This window comes from the organism of the source record quoted next, unplaced genomic scaffold (assembly GCF_019419815.1).
Source record: "Pyrus x bretschneideri cultivar Hongxiangsu unplaced genomic scaffold, Pyrus_bretschneideri_v1 Contig37, whole genome shotgun sequence".
Taxonomy (NCBI): domain Eukaryota; kingdom Viridiplantae; phylum Streptophyta; class Magnoliopsida; order Rosales; family Rosaceae; genus Pyrus; species Pyrus x bretschneideri.
In genome coordinates, this window is record NW_025999690.1 from 196432 (window position 1) to 209346 (window position 12915).

Below are 12915 nucleotides of genomic sequence, written 5' to 3' on the forward strand. Positions count from 1 at the left end.
GTCTAACCCTTATGATAAGTCATACTTCTTATAACACCCTTCGGTTAAGTGTATATCAATACACCAATCTTATGGTGCACCTCCATACATCAAATATACACTTAGTAAAACCAACATCATCATGATCATATTCCAACATCTCCCACTTGATCTTGATGATGTAAGATCTCGTAGCCTACATAGGTTGGATATCATTACCGAGTATCAAATCTTGTTTACTCTTGACTTTCCAACTGTAGTTTACAAACATTTGTAAATTGTAGTAAGTTTGTGGTTCGACTTATATGTGCGCATGCTTTGACCACTATTACTGTACTTTACAAACATTTGTAAATTGTAGTAAAATGGCACCATTACTCTTTACTAAGAAAATATCATCCATACCTAATATTAACAGGGACTTTAGGCAAGTCCAACTTGACCTACATTGATATTTAGATCAAGTACTTCCTCCTAAGCCAAGCCAGAGGCCTTTCTGGATACACCTTATCAATGACTTTACACACTATGTGCCACGATGTTAAATAAATTCAAACTTGATGCGTATAAACGGATTTTACATACAAGAAGGTCTGTTATAACCATGTTACCTTGCTAGTGCCCCTCTATCTTTTATCCGACCAATCAATCAAATAGAGTCAAATCAAATTGTTCATTTTAGGAGTCCCCGAAATCCCTCCAATGATGTCCATACCACTTGCGCCGACTACAACATCTAGATGATTCCAACTTGTAGTCACATACTCCTCTGAATTGGTCATAAGATCGACCACCATCTTAGTCGAGGGTGTGTGGTCGACTCTCACTTCATCCCTTTTCCACTATAATTCCATATAGTGATACTTTACATCAATGTGTTCTCCTTAGGAACTAAAAATTCCTAAAAGATGGTGGACTTGTTATCATAAAACACATTAACATAATTCCAAGGAATACAATCGATATGTATTAATAAACATTTAGCCTATGCTGCAGTACTTACCGGCCCATATTATAACACAACTTTGTTCCTTAATTAATCAAGAAGCGACCATTATGTTTTTAATCAAAATTTTCGTCAAAAATGCACTGTAATAAGAAAACACATGATTATTATTTGATTCAATAAATTACATATCTTGAGACTTCTTATCAACTTGCTTAATTAAAAACATAAACCGAAACAAAATTTGTTTGAGTCTCCCACTGAAATCCGAAACAGTGTTTCTTTGGGTCTCCCACTAATTGATTAGTCTCTTCAAGATTGAAAAATCAAACTACCGTTCAAATCTTGTAGACAATTTCTTTTTTCTTTTTCTCCCACTGTTCTAGTTATTACTATTAAAACCTAGTAGCACATCACTAACCATATCGTTATCATGATGACTAATTGTATCTCTCCCACTTGATCATTGACAATAGCATAATTTTCAACCATGTCTTGATTGCTAGTGAAACTTTGTGCTTCCGAGGGTTTTCTTTGATACATGATTTTCATATACATTCCTGTATAATTATTAGTAGCAATATAATGCATTTAGTGATGTAAATAAAAGCATTCAAAACACTAAAATTACTCGGATAAAAATATGAAAAGAGTGACACATGTTTCATAGGAACAAACAATTGAAAAATCTCTCTCTAAAGTAGTAGTATCCTGGAAATGGAAAGCATGTTTAGGAAGATAGCCACTACAAGCAAACTATGAAAGCAGCATTACAACAAATGGTCTTAAACAGATCGGCTTTTCAAGAATAAACTTGGACAGTATTTATCCAACCATCGGGGGACGTTTCAAATTAATCAGGCCGGGCTCTCTTGTTGCTGCATGAAGGGCATTTGTACTGCTTGATCTGTTTTGCTCGTGCAGGGGTCATCTTCACGCACTTCATGTGGAACCACGTCTCACAAAAATCACAGAAAATCCAGGGTTCGTCCAATGAGGATGGTCCGCCTCCACCACATGCTCCACATGTCTCTTCACGTTCATCCTCCTCCTCTTCATCCAAGCCCTCATCTTCGTCTTTAGGCTGCAATACTTCCAAATGTCTTCCTTGAGATTCGGACCCTCGCTGTTTTTTTGTCGCAAAAATGGATAATGAAATTGTTTCATGTCAGTAACGCCTATTCAAATAACATCCACAGCTGCTACAGTAATGAAACCATGCTTAAATTGCGAGAACAGGGAATATAATAGAAGGCCAATACCAGTTACACCGCCACTGAGCAACAAACAGATTCATATTTTAATTCACAAAGGATAAAAGAACTTTGCGCTTGTATAGGGGATAATGCATCTTTGATTGAGGCTACATATCTACGTTACCAGAATTCTCTTTCGGATATAAAGGGAAAGCCAGAAACAGATACATGTAGAAACAAGTTATATAAGCCACCGAACAAGAAAAGATAGTCAAAGTGACCTTCCCTGATGGTCAACAACATATAGACGGTAGCCATAAACCTAGGCTCCCCATAAATATGGTACCCTTATATGTAATTTTCTTGAAGCGTAAGTACAAATGGAATGTAAATTTTTTACCGCTTTGGAGCTTGACTTGGATTTGTTGCTGCCATGATTTGAAGATGACTTCTCCTTTACTTGTTTTTTTGCAGTACCGGTCACGACTTCAAATATTGTTGGCAGTTCATTAATCATATTAAAAAGTCGCTTCCTGCAGCAAAAAGGAAACAACAATACATGGAACAGAAGCCCAAAACCACATGGAATACTGAAAGAGTTTGATTTTAGACATGGAAACAAAAGCAACTGAAAACCAGCTTAATTTAAACGAAACAGAAAACCTAATCGAATATAAGAAAAAGGGAGTGGCTAGCATCTGTTTTAGTATAGTTCACTAGCATACTGAAATTACAAAGGCAATGAAAATATTAAAACAAACAAAAATAAAATCAACTAATGTAAATACATCTGCCAACTACCAATTCAGCATTCCATTCTGAAGGAAATACACTGCGAAAGATACAGCAATGATTATCTATCAATAACTTCAGAGAGAAAAACATTTGCAAACACAAAATGAACTTTATTCAGTCATCAGCATCCGATCACGAGAAACTGTATACAGAGCGGTTGCAACTTACCTGTCAGCCTTGTCAAACCCAAATCTGGCACCAAAGTAGAAGGCAACAGAAACTAGCCAGGCATCACTATGAACAGCAACCAAAGATAGCCAGTCTTTTTCTGCCATGCCATCTCTTGCAAAGTTGATACCCAGAGCAGGCTCTGGCAATTCTGGAGGCACTTCTTCAGCAGGTAGGTTGACTTCCCACTGCTCACTAGGATATCCATACAAGGAGAGATTCTCCTTCTCTATAAGTAGAAAATAGCTCGTAATGATGGTTGAAACAGACAGCATAAACATAGCCACACATAGGAAGTAACAACCAAAAAAAATGACAACTGAGTAGGAAACCCTATTAAATACAGCTTTAATTTCCAAACAGATCTGAACAGTAAAGTATCACGGGCCAATTTTAATAAGGCCTTGAACATATATGAAGGTATAACCCGTTCAAGGTAAAGAATTACCAGTGATTCATGGAAACCATACAAAACCATTAAAACAAAAATGCAAAAGGACCGAAAAAAGAACAGGAACACTATATCATAACAAAAAATAAATCGTCATTGTCATCTCCATATCACAAAAGCCTTCTCAAGGATGCAACATATTTAAACTGTAAAGGGCAGTTAATTCTCCTTGGAGTACAGCTCTTAAGGAAATTAAATAACACTCATAACACAACATGGCACAAATTTCTATACAAACGATCCCTTGGACAAACCACAGCATGTGCACACAAAGAAAAGAAGAGAGTTTCTTCTTAGTTCTCACTAAAATCTTTAATTAGCTATTTCCCTTTATACATTATTTCACCTATTAGAATGAAACAACATGATTCATTTGCGAATTCCAAAATCCAAATTATTGACCAAAGATAATCCTGCAAATGCTAAAGTCATTTTAACTTCTTTTTTTCAACAAGTGACAGACTGAGCAACTCCATTAACTTATTTGAAGAAAGGCTTCTATAAAGAGCCTTGTTGCATACAGCAAATTAGATGACCAATACAATATATTCCTGAAAGTAATGGGAAAGATGTAGTGACAACCTAGGTAAGTTCCAAATTTGTTGCAGATCTCCATTTACAAGTCCAAGAAACAAAGGAACAGTTCATACATAGCTCGCATGTTAAACAGATGCCACATTCATGACAGAACTTTATAAGGCATAGAAAACTTACCAGGATCACACATCTGAAAGAATTTTTCAACATCTGCAACAAAAATTGAAATCATATAAATCAATCATCAGTCAAACAAAAACAAAGTAGCTCTGAATGCAAACTACTACAGGTCCAACACAATTTTCAAAATCCCTTAAAAAATAAAACTGTAATGATCCATTATATGAAAAAAATTACAAAACTCATGCAGAACGGGAATTACTTTTGTCTTGGCTCTCCATTCAATGAATCACAAGATGTTAATCTAGTCCGAAAGTACTCAAATCTAGTTCGTAACATTTTGGTTTTCTGTATCCCTAAGCTTCTTCACTTCCAAAATAGAGGTTCACTTCTATAAAATAAAAACAAACAAAAAATACATTCATTCACTTTTTGGTTCATGAGTTCTTGAAACCTGTAAAGGTAAGCCGTCCTCCAACAAATTAAGGAACAAATATTTGCTCCAGTTAAGAAAGCTTCATTTTCACACAAACTGGAAAAACCTGCATTTTCTTTTCTCAGTCAAAAAAGATGAGGCCGAACAACCATAAAGCCAAAAGCACTTCTGTTCTACTCAACTCTTTCGACAAGTAAACAGAGATTTCATGAACAAACAAACAGTTCTGAAGATGTTTTTAATCCTTTTTCAGCTGTCTCACAAAAGCTAAACATTTTTCCCCGTTACACAAGAGAAAGTAAAATATCAAATTCAGAAACATATTTTCTTGCATCCCTCTATTCACTCCCAATACAAGAAACAATAAATACATTGCAGAGACAAATGTGTTAGAGAACAAAACATAAAACACGAACTAGTCTGAAATTACTTCCAAATCATAGACAAACACAACCACCATACATGAAATCACATTTTCGCTTCTCCCAAGCACTAAAGCTGAAAACCAAAGTAGAATTCCAAAACCAAAATAATTGATTTCACCATCCTCAACCTGCTCGAAATTCAAAAGTACATAACAAAAATGAAAGAAAAGGGAATAACTTCAATCATAAATGAACTTAAAGCCCTCAGTGAATTCACTAGTCTTCTATCCTTTTCTTCCTCGGTTTTCTCGGAAACCGAACAGAAAATGAGAACTGAGCTAAACCATATTCAAAAGGGAGAAAAGTGCCAATTCCCTATCACTCAATTTCTAATATGAAACAAACAAATTTAATCCAAACCCAAAACAACATTAAACGTAAATATTCAAACTTTACGGCCTTTTACCATTCTAAATTTGCTCTCAAACCAAACACAGAAGCTAAACCCAGTAAAAAATATTATCCATTTTTTAAACCCACTTGTCAATTCAATTAAAAAAACAAGGGGAGGACCAAATTCGAAGTCTAATTTCCAAATCCCAAACCAAATAATCCCACTAATCAGTAAAAAAAACACCAATTTCCCTTCTGGGTTTCCTCCAGAACTAAATTTGAACTTAAATTAGTAATTTAAAAAGTTAAAACAAATGAAAGATTCGAAGTAAAATAGATAAAGACAAAGAGGAAATTACCAGAAGTGAGAGCCTTGATCATTCCAGATCTGCGGCCCTTGAAATCTCTGAAAACCTCCTCGACCGTTCGAGGATTGTAGAGCGCGGCATCAGCTCCCTTCATTGTTATCTCTCCCTCTCTTTCTCTCTCTCTGTGAGAAAACCAAGTCAAAACTTATGAGAGAGAGGGAGAGTTTTGCGAAGAAGTTAATGAAGGAGGAATTGCAGTTTTGGGCCTCGAGTTTGTGTTAATTTTGGATTTAGTGCTTGATATTTGCAGTTAAATCCTTGTATAAGGTTGAATACTTTCTCTCCACATGTTTGGTTCAGCTTTACAATTGGTCTTTGTGTTTTCAAATTTGTCAAATTTTCTTTTTGGTCAAACATAAACTTCATCCATATAAGAAAATGTAAAAGATAAACTTAAGTAAAGGCTGCTAGTAGGTCACAAAGATGTTCAAGCAAAGCACATGATAGCTTAATTGAAGTTTGTCTATTGATTGCCACAACCGATGTAAACCACCAATTCGCCGTTCGAATCAACCAAGATACTGTCAACATCAACAAAAGACAAGGGCCATAAAACAAAAGCACATATGCAAAAAAGTCCCAAAAGAAGAACAAATCTAATCCCTAATTTCAAAACAACAAAGATGCACAAAGAAAATAAAAAGTTGTCCCTAAAAACTCAACCAAAGAAAAAAGCAGCCAGAACCAGCAACCATATCCACCAGCCGAGGAACATCAAACGTAAACTTTCAATGCCAACAAAGCAAGACAACAAAACACCATCAGAATCGTAGAAGGAGTCGGCACAGAGACCCAAACCAGCTGCAAAGCAGCTTTGCACACCTTCATTTGAGTAAGCGACCACTCGCTCTCGAGGTGGGTAGCAAATACAATGGCTAGTAGAGGCTTCTCATTCGAAAGCGAGCATTTATTAGACAATTGAAGGATTTGTAGACAAAGGAGTGGGAGGATAAAGGAGAGCTCTCGTGTGAAGCACAAAGGAAGAAAATCTAAGTAGCTGTATATGTAGGGATTAGAAATAATTTTGGGGCTAATTTACATCTGGTGCAGCAAGTTGAAAGACTCCAAATGGTGAGTGAAAACCCAAAAAAATGGGGAGAAAGCACCTAATCTGAAAATCGAGCTCAGGCCCACCACCATCGAAATTCTAAGATTGGGCTCACCACCGTCAACTCGCAGTTCAAGAGAGAGACAGAGAGAGGGCATACTCCATGGAGATAGAGAGGTAAAGAAAAAAGGACAATTTCATCAAACCATGGTTGTGGCCAACCTGCAGAAATGGTGTGTTCTGATTAGGAGATAATGGTGAAGGGGATAAGGTGGCATATGCTAGGTAAGGGAAAGAGGGGATGTTGAAGATAGAGGGGATGTTAGAGAGTATATGGGTTGAAGATGATGCGCAAGGTCAGGAAAAGGGAGTGGAGAAAGGCAAGGCAGGGCGGGGTGGGGGGGGGGGGGGTTAAGGGACGCAAGACACAGGGGTAGGAGAAGGGGAGGAAGAGTTGTCGCCGACCCCAAGTTGGAACAAGAGGTCGGCGGCAATAGGTTTACAGATTTAGGGTTTTTGGAGAAAGGGAATGGAAGGGAGTAGGTTTATAGATTTAGGGTTTTTGGAGAGAGAGAGAGAAGGGAAGGGAGTAGGTTTATAGATTTAGGGCACTCAAAGTCAGGCTTTTTCTATATATGATTTGACAATTTGTACTTCTTTTTCTGAGTAGTTGGCGAAAGGGAGGTTTGAATCTCAAATTTATTTTAAAGTTGGGAAGAAAGTATCACTAGACTAAGATATAGTTGTAATTGGTGCTAAAAGAGTGTTAGGGCTCAAAAATTTCATTAAGAAGCCTAACTATATTCGGAATCTCAATCATTATATATTCATCACAAATCAAGCTTAAATTTCTACGTAAAGTACAAAATGAGGGGTATGCAAAATTCACAATCATGCCACGCCAATAGAAATAATAATTTATAATTCAGACATTTGAAAATTCATGCTAAACCCATGCAAAATCACGCATATTCATTATGACAAGCTACATCAAAACAAGATTATAATATTAATGCATTAACATTTTAATTCGAATTCATACCAAACATGTGACACGCTTAAATGGGCCCAAGCCACATAACAGGTTTGCCGAGTGGGCTATGGTGTGGATGGTTACCAAAGTTCACTAGGCCTAAGATGTGACATCCCGTCCCGGAATTATCGAAACGTACATGTGAATTGACCATTTTGCCCCTAGTTAGCTTGGTTGTGTTATTGGTTATTTGTGTGCCTTGTTGGCATGCTTGGGGATCACACACATACCCTCATTTTCCCTATCCCTTTCTCAGTCTCTTTCCCTGTCTCTCTCTCTCTCTCGCGAGTCTCTATCCTTCATCTCCCATTTGAAAACGTACGGACACACACTAAACCCCTCAAAACATCACGGATCGAGGAAACTAAGGACACCTTCGAACTCGTGAAGCTCGTGTGAGTGCAACCATACCATTTGCAGGTGAGAAATCCTCCATTTTCACGTCGATTCAAGGTTCTCCGATTTGAGTACTGTTCATGCAAATTTAACCTAGCTAGTTTTTGCGATTTTGAAGCTTGTAGTTGTGGTTGTGAGGTTCCCAGGAGCTTGGGAGTGCTTCGTTGGACAAATTTGGACGTCGGGAAAGCTTGGTTCGAAGTTGGCCGGTTTTTGAGTTTGAAGACAGGTATGATCGTGTGGTTTTTAGCTTTTAAAAGTGGTCTATCGTGATTCTCCTAGGTCTAAGCTTCATTTTGGTTCAAGAATCATGAAATTTGGTTGTAAAACGAAGGAGAATAGTGAGTTTAAACTTTTCGCAGTTTTCCGGTGACCGGAGTCCGACGAGGGTAGGCCGGAGAAGAAACAGGAATATTCCGTTAGTTTAACGGAATATTCCTAACGGCAGTAACGGCGTCTGTTTAGGTTTAACGGAATATTCCGTTAGTTTAATGGAATATTCCTGACGACGTCAATTGACACCGTCAGTGTGCACGGCACGTGGCCGCGCGTGGGGGCGCGTAGGTCCGTGCCTATTTTGGTGCGTGGGGGCGCGTGAGAGGTCCAAAAAATTATTTTAAAATTATGGTTGTGATCCTGAGGTTGTGTAGAGCACGTTGGTATATTCATTTGTCCATTTTGAGCAATGTATGAGAAGTTATTTTGAATGGAAGGTTATGTGCTTTAAAGTTAACGTTTTTATAGTTAATTCGCATATAGGTGACACGTATCTCGACGACGAGCGTGCACACTCGAGGCAGGGGGGCTACGACCCTTCCACATACCAGTGAGTGGGCTTTTGGTTTTCCGTATATACCTATATACATATAATTCCCAGAAATTAGTATAAATGCTTATTCGTTATATGTCGTTTCTTTATATAATTGGTTGTTATGCATGGTTAGTTGCATATATGGTTATTATATTTATTCATTTATACGTTTATATATATAATGGTGCTGTGGAGGCACAGGTAAGTGCCAGGTAAGCGTTATTTCAGATATGCATTCAATAGTGATTAGAGATGCTTAGAGAGCTCATAACCTGCTCCCCCGGTGTTAGTGCTCCCGCCCAGAGTAGGGCACAGTCTTTCACGTGTCGTTCACCTCCCGCACCATACGCTCAGCTTGGATCCAAGTTAGGTGCACAGTCCTGTCGTACAGACCACTATAGGTGGTTCCGACTCGTAGGTGACCCGTGATTATTCGCACAGCCTTCACGTGATCGTAGCACTAGAGCGTTTATATGTTTTACACCCAAGCCTGTCGTACAGACCACTTTAGGTGGTTCCGACTCGTGGGCAGGTTTAGTTATGGAAATTGAGATTTGAGCTTTAGATTCAGCCGTACAGGTCACTTAGGGGACTCCGGCTGTCAGATGTTATGATATTGATGTGATTTATACCTGAGCACCTGCATTTCATTATGAGGTTTGACATGGCATATTAGCGAGCACGATTGGCATATTTATACATACGTATATATGTTTATTTACTGGGAAGTATACAGGTTTTACGGCGAGGGGTTAGAATATTTTATGAAATGGTTTTCAAAGAGCTTTGTTTTTGCCCACTCACGCTTTTGTTTTGCGCCCCTCCAGGTTCTAGTAGCTTAGCGGGTTCGGTGGTTTTCCCAGAGGACGTCCCGGCATTTCTGATAGACACGCACCGATGTAGGGTCACCTTCGGGTGCACTATTGTTGTATCTTTTCTTTGGACTGCTGTAGTCTTTAGGCTCTGAATTCAGCGTCTCACTTACGCTAGCACTTATTTTATCACTTTACATATGCTAGTTTCTAAATTATTCGTACTTTTATATTATTTCCTTTAGCTTCCACACTATGCACATGGCTACGTCACTGCCACGTGGCGGCCAGCATGCCCTGACCTCGGTTGGGGTGTGTCATAAGAGGAGTTAAAGTTCGTGAAGATTTTGGGCTACATGGGAGTACCAAAAATTCAAGTCCACAACTTCAAACCAACTAAAAGCATTCGAACCAAAAACCAAAGCTTAAGCTGACTAAGATCATGTTTTACAAACCAAACCTTGAGTCGCATGCCTTGTTTTAATGTGAAGGAACAGCTTTACCATTATAAGCTCAAACATGAAAATGAGTAAGAAAACAGAGAAAAGGCGTAGCCATAGATGGGGCTTTGTTGTGGATTTGGTGCAGAAAAGAAGGGATATTGAGCAGAGTGTTCAACCTAGCTCTCACGAGGCAACCAATCATCTCCAGTACTAACCCAAAGAAGCACGATGTAGCTGTAACAATAGAAATGAGAAATGAAGACTTAACATATTAAGAAAAATAGAGAAAATCAAGGGATTCTCCAGCTGGGATTCGGAGGAATTCCTGTTCATGAAAATAGATATCAAAATTGAATTCAGGGCATCGAAATTAGTCTACAAAGATAAGGTTAAGTCACTAGCCCACACATCGCGACACACGGTGGCTAGTGGCACGCTTTGCCGAAACTTTCAACATCACCAAAATGGCTCAAATTTACCAGAACGTAGATTACAATGAGGGGAGTAACCTTTATACCTTTGCCAAAAATTGATTGTGGACGAAAGATGGTTAATTTTGCCGATAAAGGCAACGAATGCCTAAAACTTCTCGACGTCGATTTGTCGTCTACGGTGGTCCAAAAAGGTTAAGGTTGGTTGGGTTTTACTCCAGATGATGAACTATAAAGCCCACATCCTGGCATCGGTCGTTGCTTCATCGATTCACTTGAAAATGGAAAAAAAAGTTGCTGAAAAACCTCGGTTTCGTTGCCACGTACTACCACGTGTGCTGGTCCACCAAGGTGGTTGTTGGGTGCAGTTTTTAGAGGGGTGTGAAAGCTTCAAGATGGTGGTGGTGGCACCAAAAAACACCACCAGAGTCGGCCAAAATTCGCTAAATATCATGGAATTCCAACAGTCACTCCTCTTTTTTCTTCCCCCTCCCCCCCTTTTTTCCGTCCCTATGCACCCTATTTTTCTCCACACTAGGTGGACTTTCCACATGTGAAAAGTTGACACATGGCAACCTTTTGAAATTCAAAAATGAAAATTTGTAATTAAGGTAAGTGGTAAAAAGACCAAAATGCCCTCCATAGGAAACGCTTATAACTTTTTCATTTTAGCTTTGATTCACAAACGGTTTTTGCCCACATGCTTGTGTTTTCTAGTTCTATCTGAAAGTACCAGGTTTGACATCCATTGAGACCCAAAAAGTCAAGTGTAAGCCCAACCAAGTCTCAAGGCCAATTGTCATGCATGCGTCAAGTCAAGTCTAAATACATGCAAAGGTGCAGGATCCATAAAGGAATATTCACAACCATGCCAGGCTACAATAATTAAGCCAGATATTTATATAAATTACACCATGCCTATGCACATTCGTCACGCCAAACTTTATCACGCTAATCACTATTCATGCTAAAATAAGCCCAAGTCACATGCTTGGGGCTTGTTAAATGAATTATGTGAATGGTTACAAAAGTGTATCAAACCTATGTGGAATCAAGATTATGGAAGACTTTGGGCTGCTTGAGGGCCTAATGATCGAAGCCCATAACCTCTGGGATCCACGTTGGTAAGCTTGGGAGAGAACCAAAACCCAGGAAGCCAGTGCCTTGGGAAGAAGGCATGATGCAGTTTCCACAGGGTGGTAGCACCTGGCCATCTTGCACCAAAACGGGGGGTGGCAAAGGAACTAGGGAGAAAGGGAAGAAAGAACCAAGCCATAATTAGAGATTCATTAGGAATGAATAATTCAACTACAAATATAGGTCAGGAGCTTTAGAGGAGAGATCCATCATAACACAAAGAACCTCAAATCCTAGAAGGCATCACTCTACAACCTTAGTATTTTCCATGACCTCCCTCTGAGCATTCCAGCCATCAGAAACCTTGTTACCACCCTAGGAAACCCAAATTCTCCAACCTAAAACACCATACAACCATGCAAACTCTCTTTCTCTTTCATGCTAAACTGATGAATTTCTAACTTCCGCACCATGTTTCTTTTGACCAAGTCATTATTTGCCTAATCATGCTATCTTCAAGTCATTGATCTAACATGAATATTTCCTAAGACGTGCTAATTTTTTCGAGATATTCCGGGATTTGATACGAAACCAATCCAAGGGAGACAAAAGGATGTTCTCAAAGCCAAAGTCCGCCTTAACCTAAAAGTCCCCCAATAAGCTTAAAAGGACTATGAATTTTTAATAACTATGAAAATTAAAACTTTGTAACGAGTTAACTAAGACCCTACAATGAATGAAAAGAAGTAATATAAAATTTTGCAAATACGAAATGCGTAAATTATAAGGGGTGTGCTATACACACACCCCATTTTACTTCTTACACACCTCTTGATAATTTTTGTCCATTGATATTCAATTCATCCGATTTGATGATCGAAAATTAAATAGATGTGAGAAAAGTAAAATGGGGTGTGTGGATATCACACCCCAATTATAATAGTGAAATATGGGAACAGGATTTCACAGAGGCGAGATGACTGAAGAGAGAGAGAGTGAGGCATAGGATAAATGAGATATTGGGAATTGGGAAAAAGTAAATATAAAGGGCATGAATCTTTACTTTTTACTTAAATATATTAAATAATAGGGCACGAAAAGCTTTATTGT

The 12915-nt window shown here is 38.5% G+C and overlaps 1 protein-coding gene across 1 annotated transcript; it reads right to left on the reverse strand.

The window, feature by feature from the left end:
* Positions 1–1537: 1537 nt before the first annotated feature.
* LOC103946526 (PHD finger protein ALFIN-LIKE 4) lies at positions 1538–6072 on the reverse strand. The gene is made up of 5 exons (XM_009357242.3): positions 5746–6072; positions 4250–4282; positions 3085–3313; positions 2522–2654; positions 1538–2051 (listed from the first exon to the last, which is right to left on the reverse strand). Exons 1-5 carry the CDS (start codon positions 5846–5848, stop codon positions 1779–1781), a joined length of 771 nt encoding a protein of 256 aa, XP_009355517.1. The 5' UTR covers positions 5849–6072; the 3' UTR covers positions 1538–1778.
* Positions 6073–12915: the final 6843 nt, after the last annotated feature.

Bases quoted from the DNA above. Each gene is read 5' to 3' on its own strand.
- LOC103946526 (XM_009357242.3), bottom strand. From the start codon at position 5,848: ATGAAGGGAGCTGATGCCGCGCTCTACAATCCTCGAACGGTCGAGGAG. The intron at 4,283-5,745 runs GTAATTTCCTCT...TTTTTGTTGCAG, and splicing joins GATCAAGGCTCTCACTTCTG to ATGTTGAAAAATTCTTTCAG. The intron at 2,052-2,521 runs GTAAAAAATTTA...ACAAAAAAACAG, and splicing joins CCAAGTCAAGCTCCAAAGCG to CGAGGGTCCGAATCTCAAGG.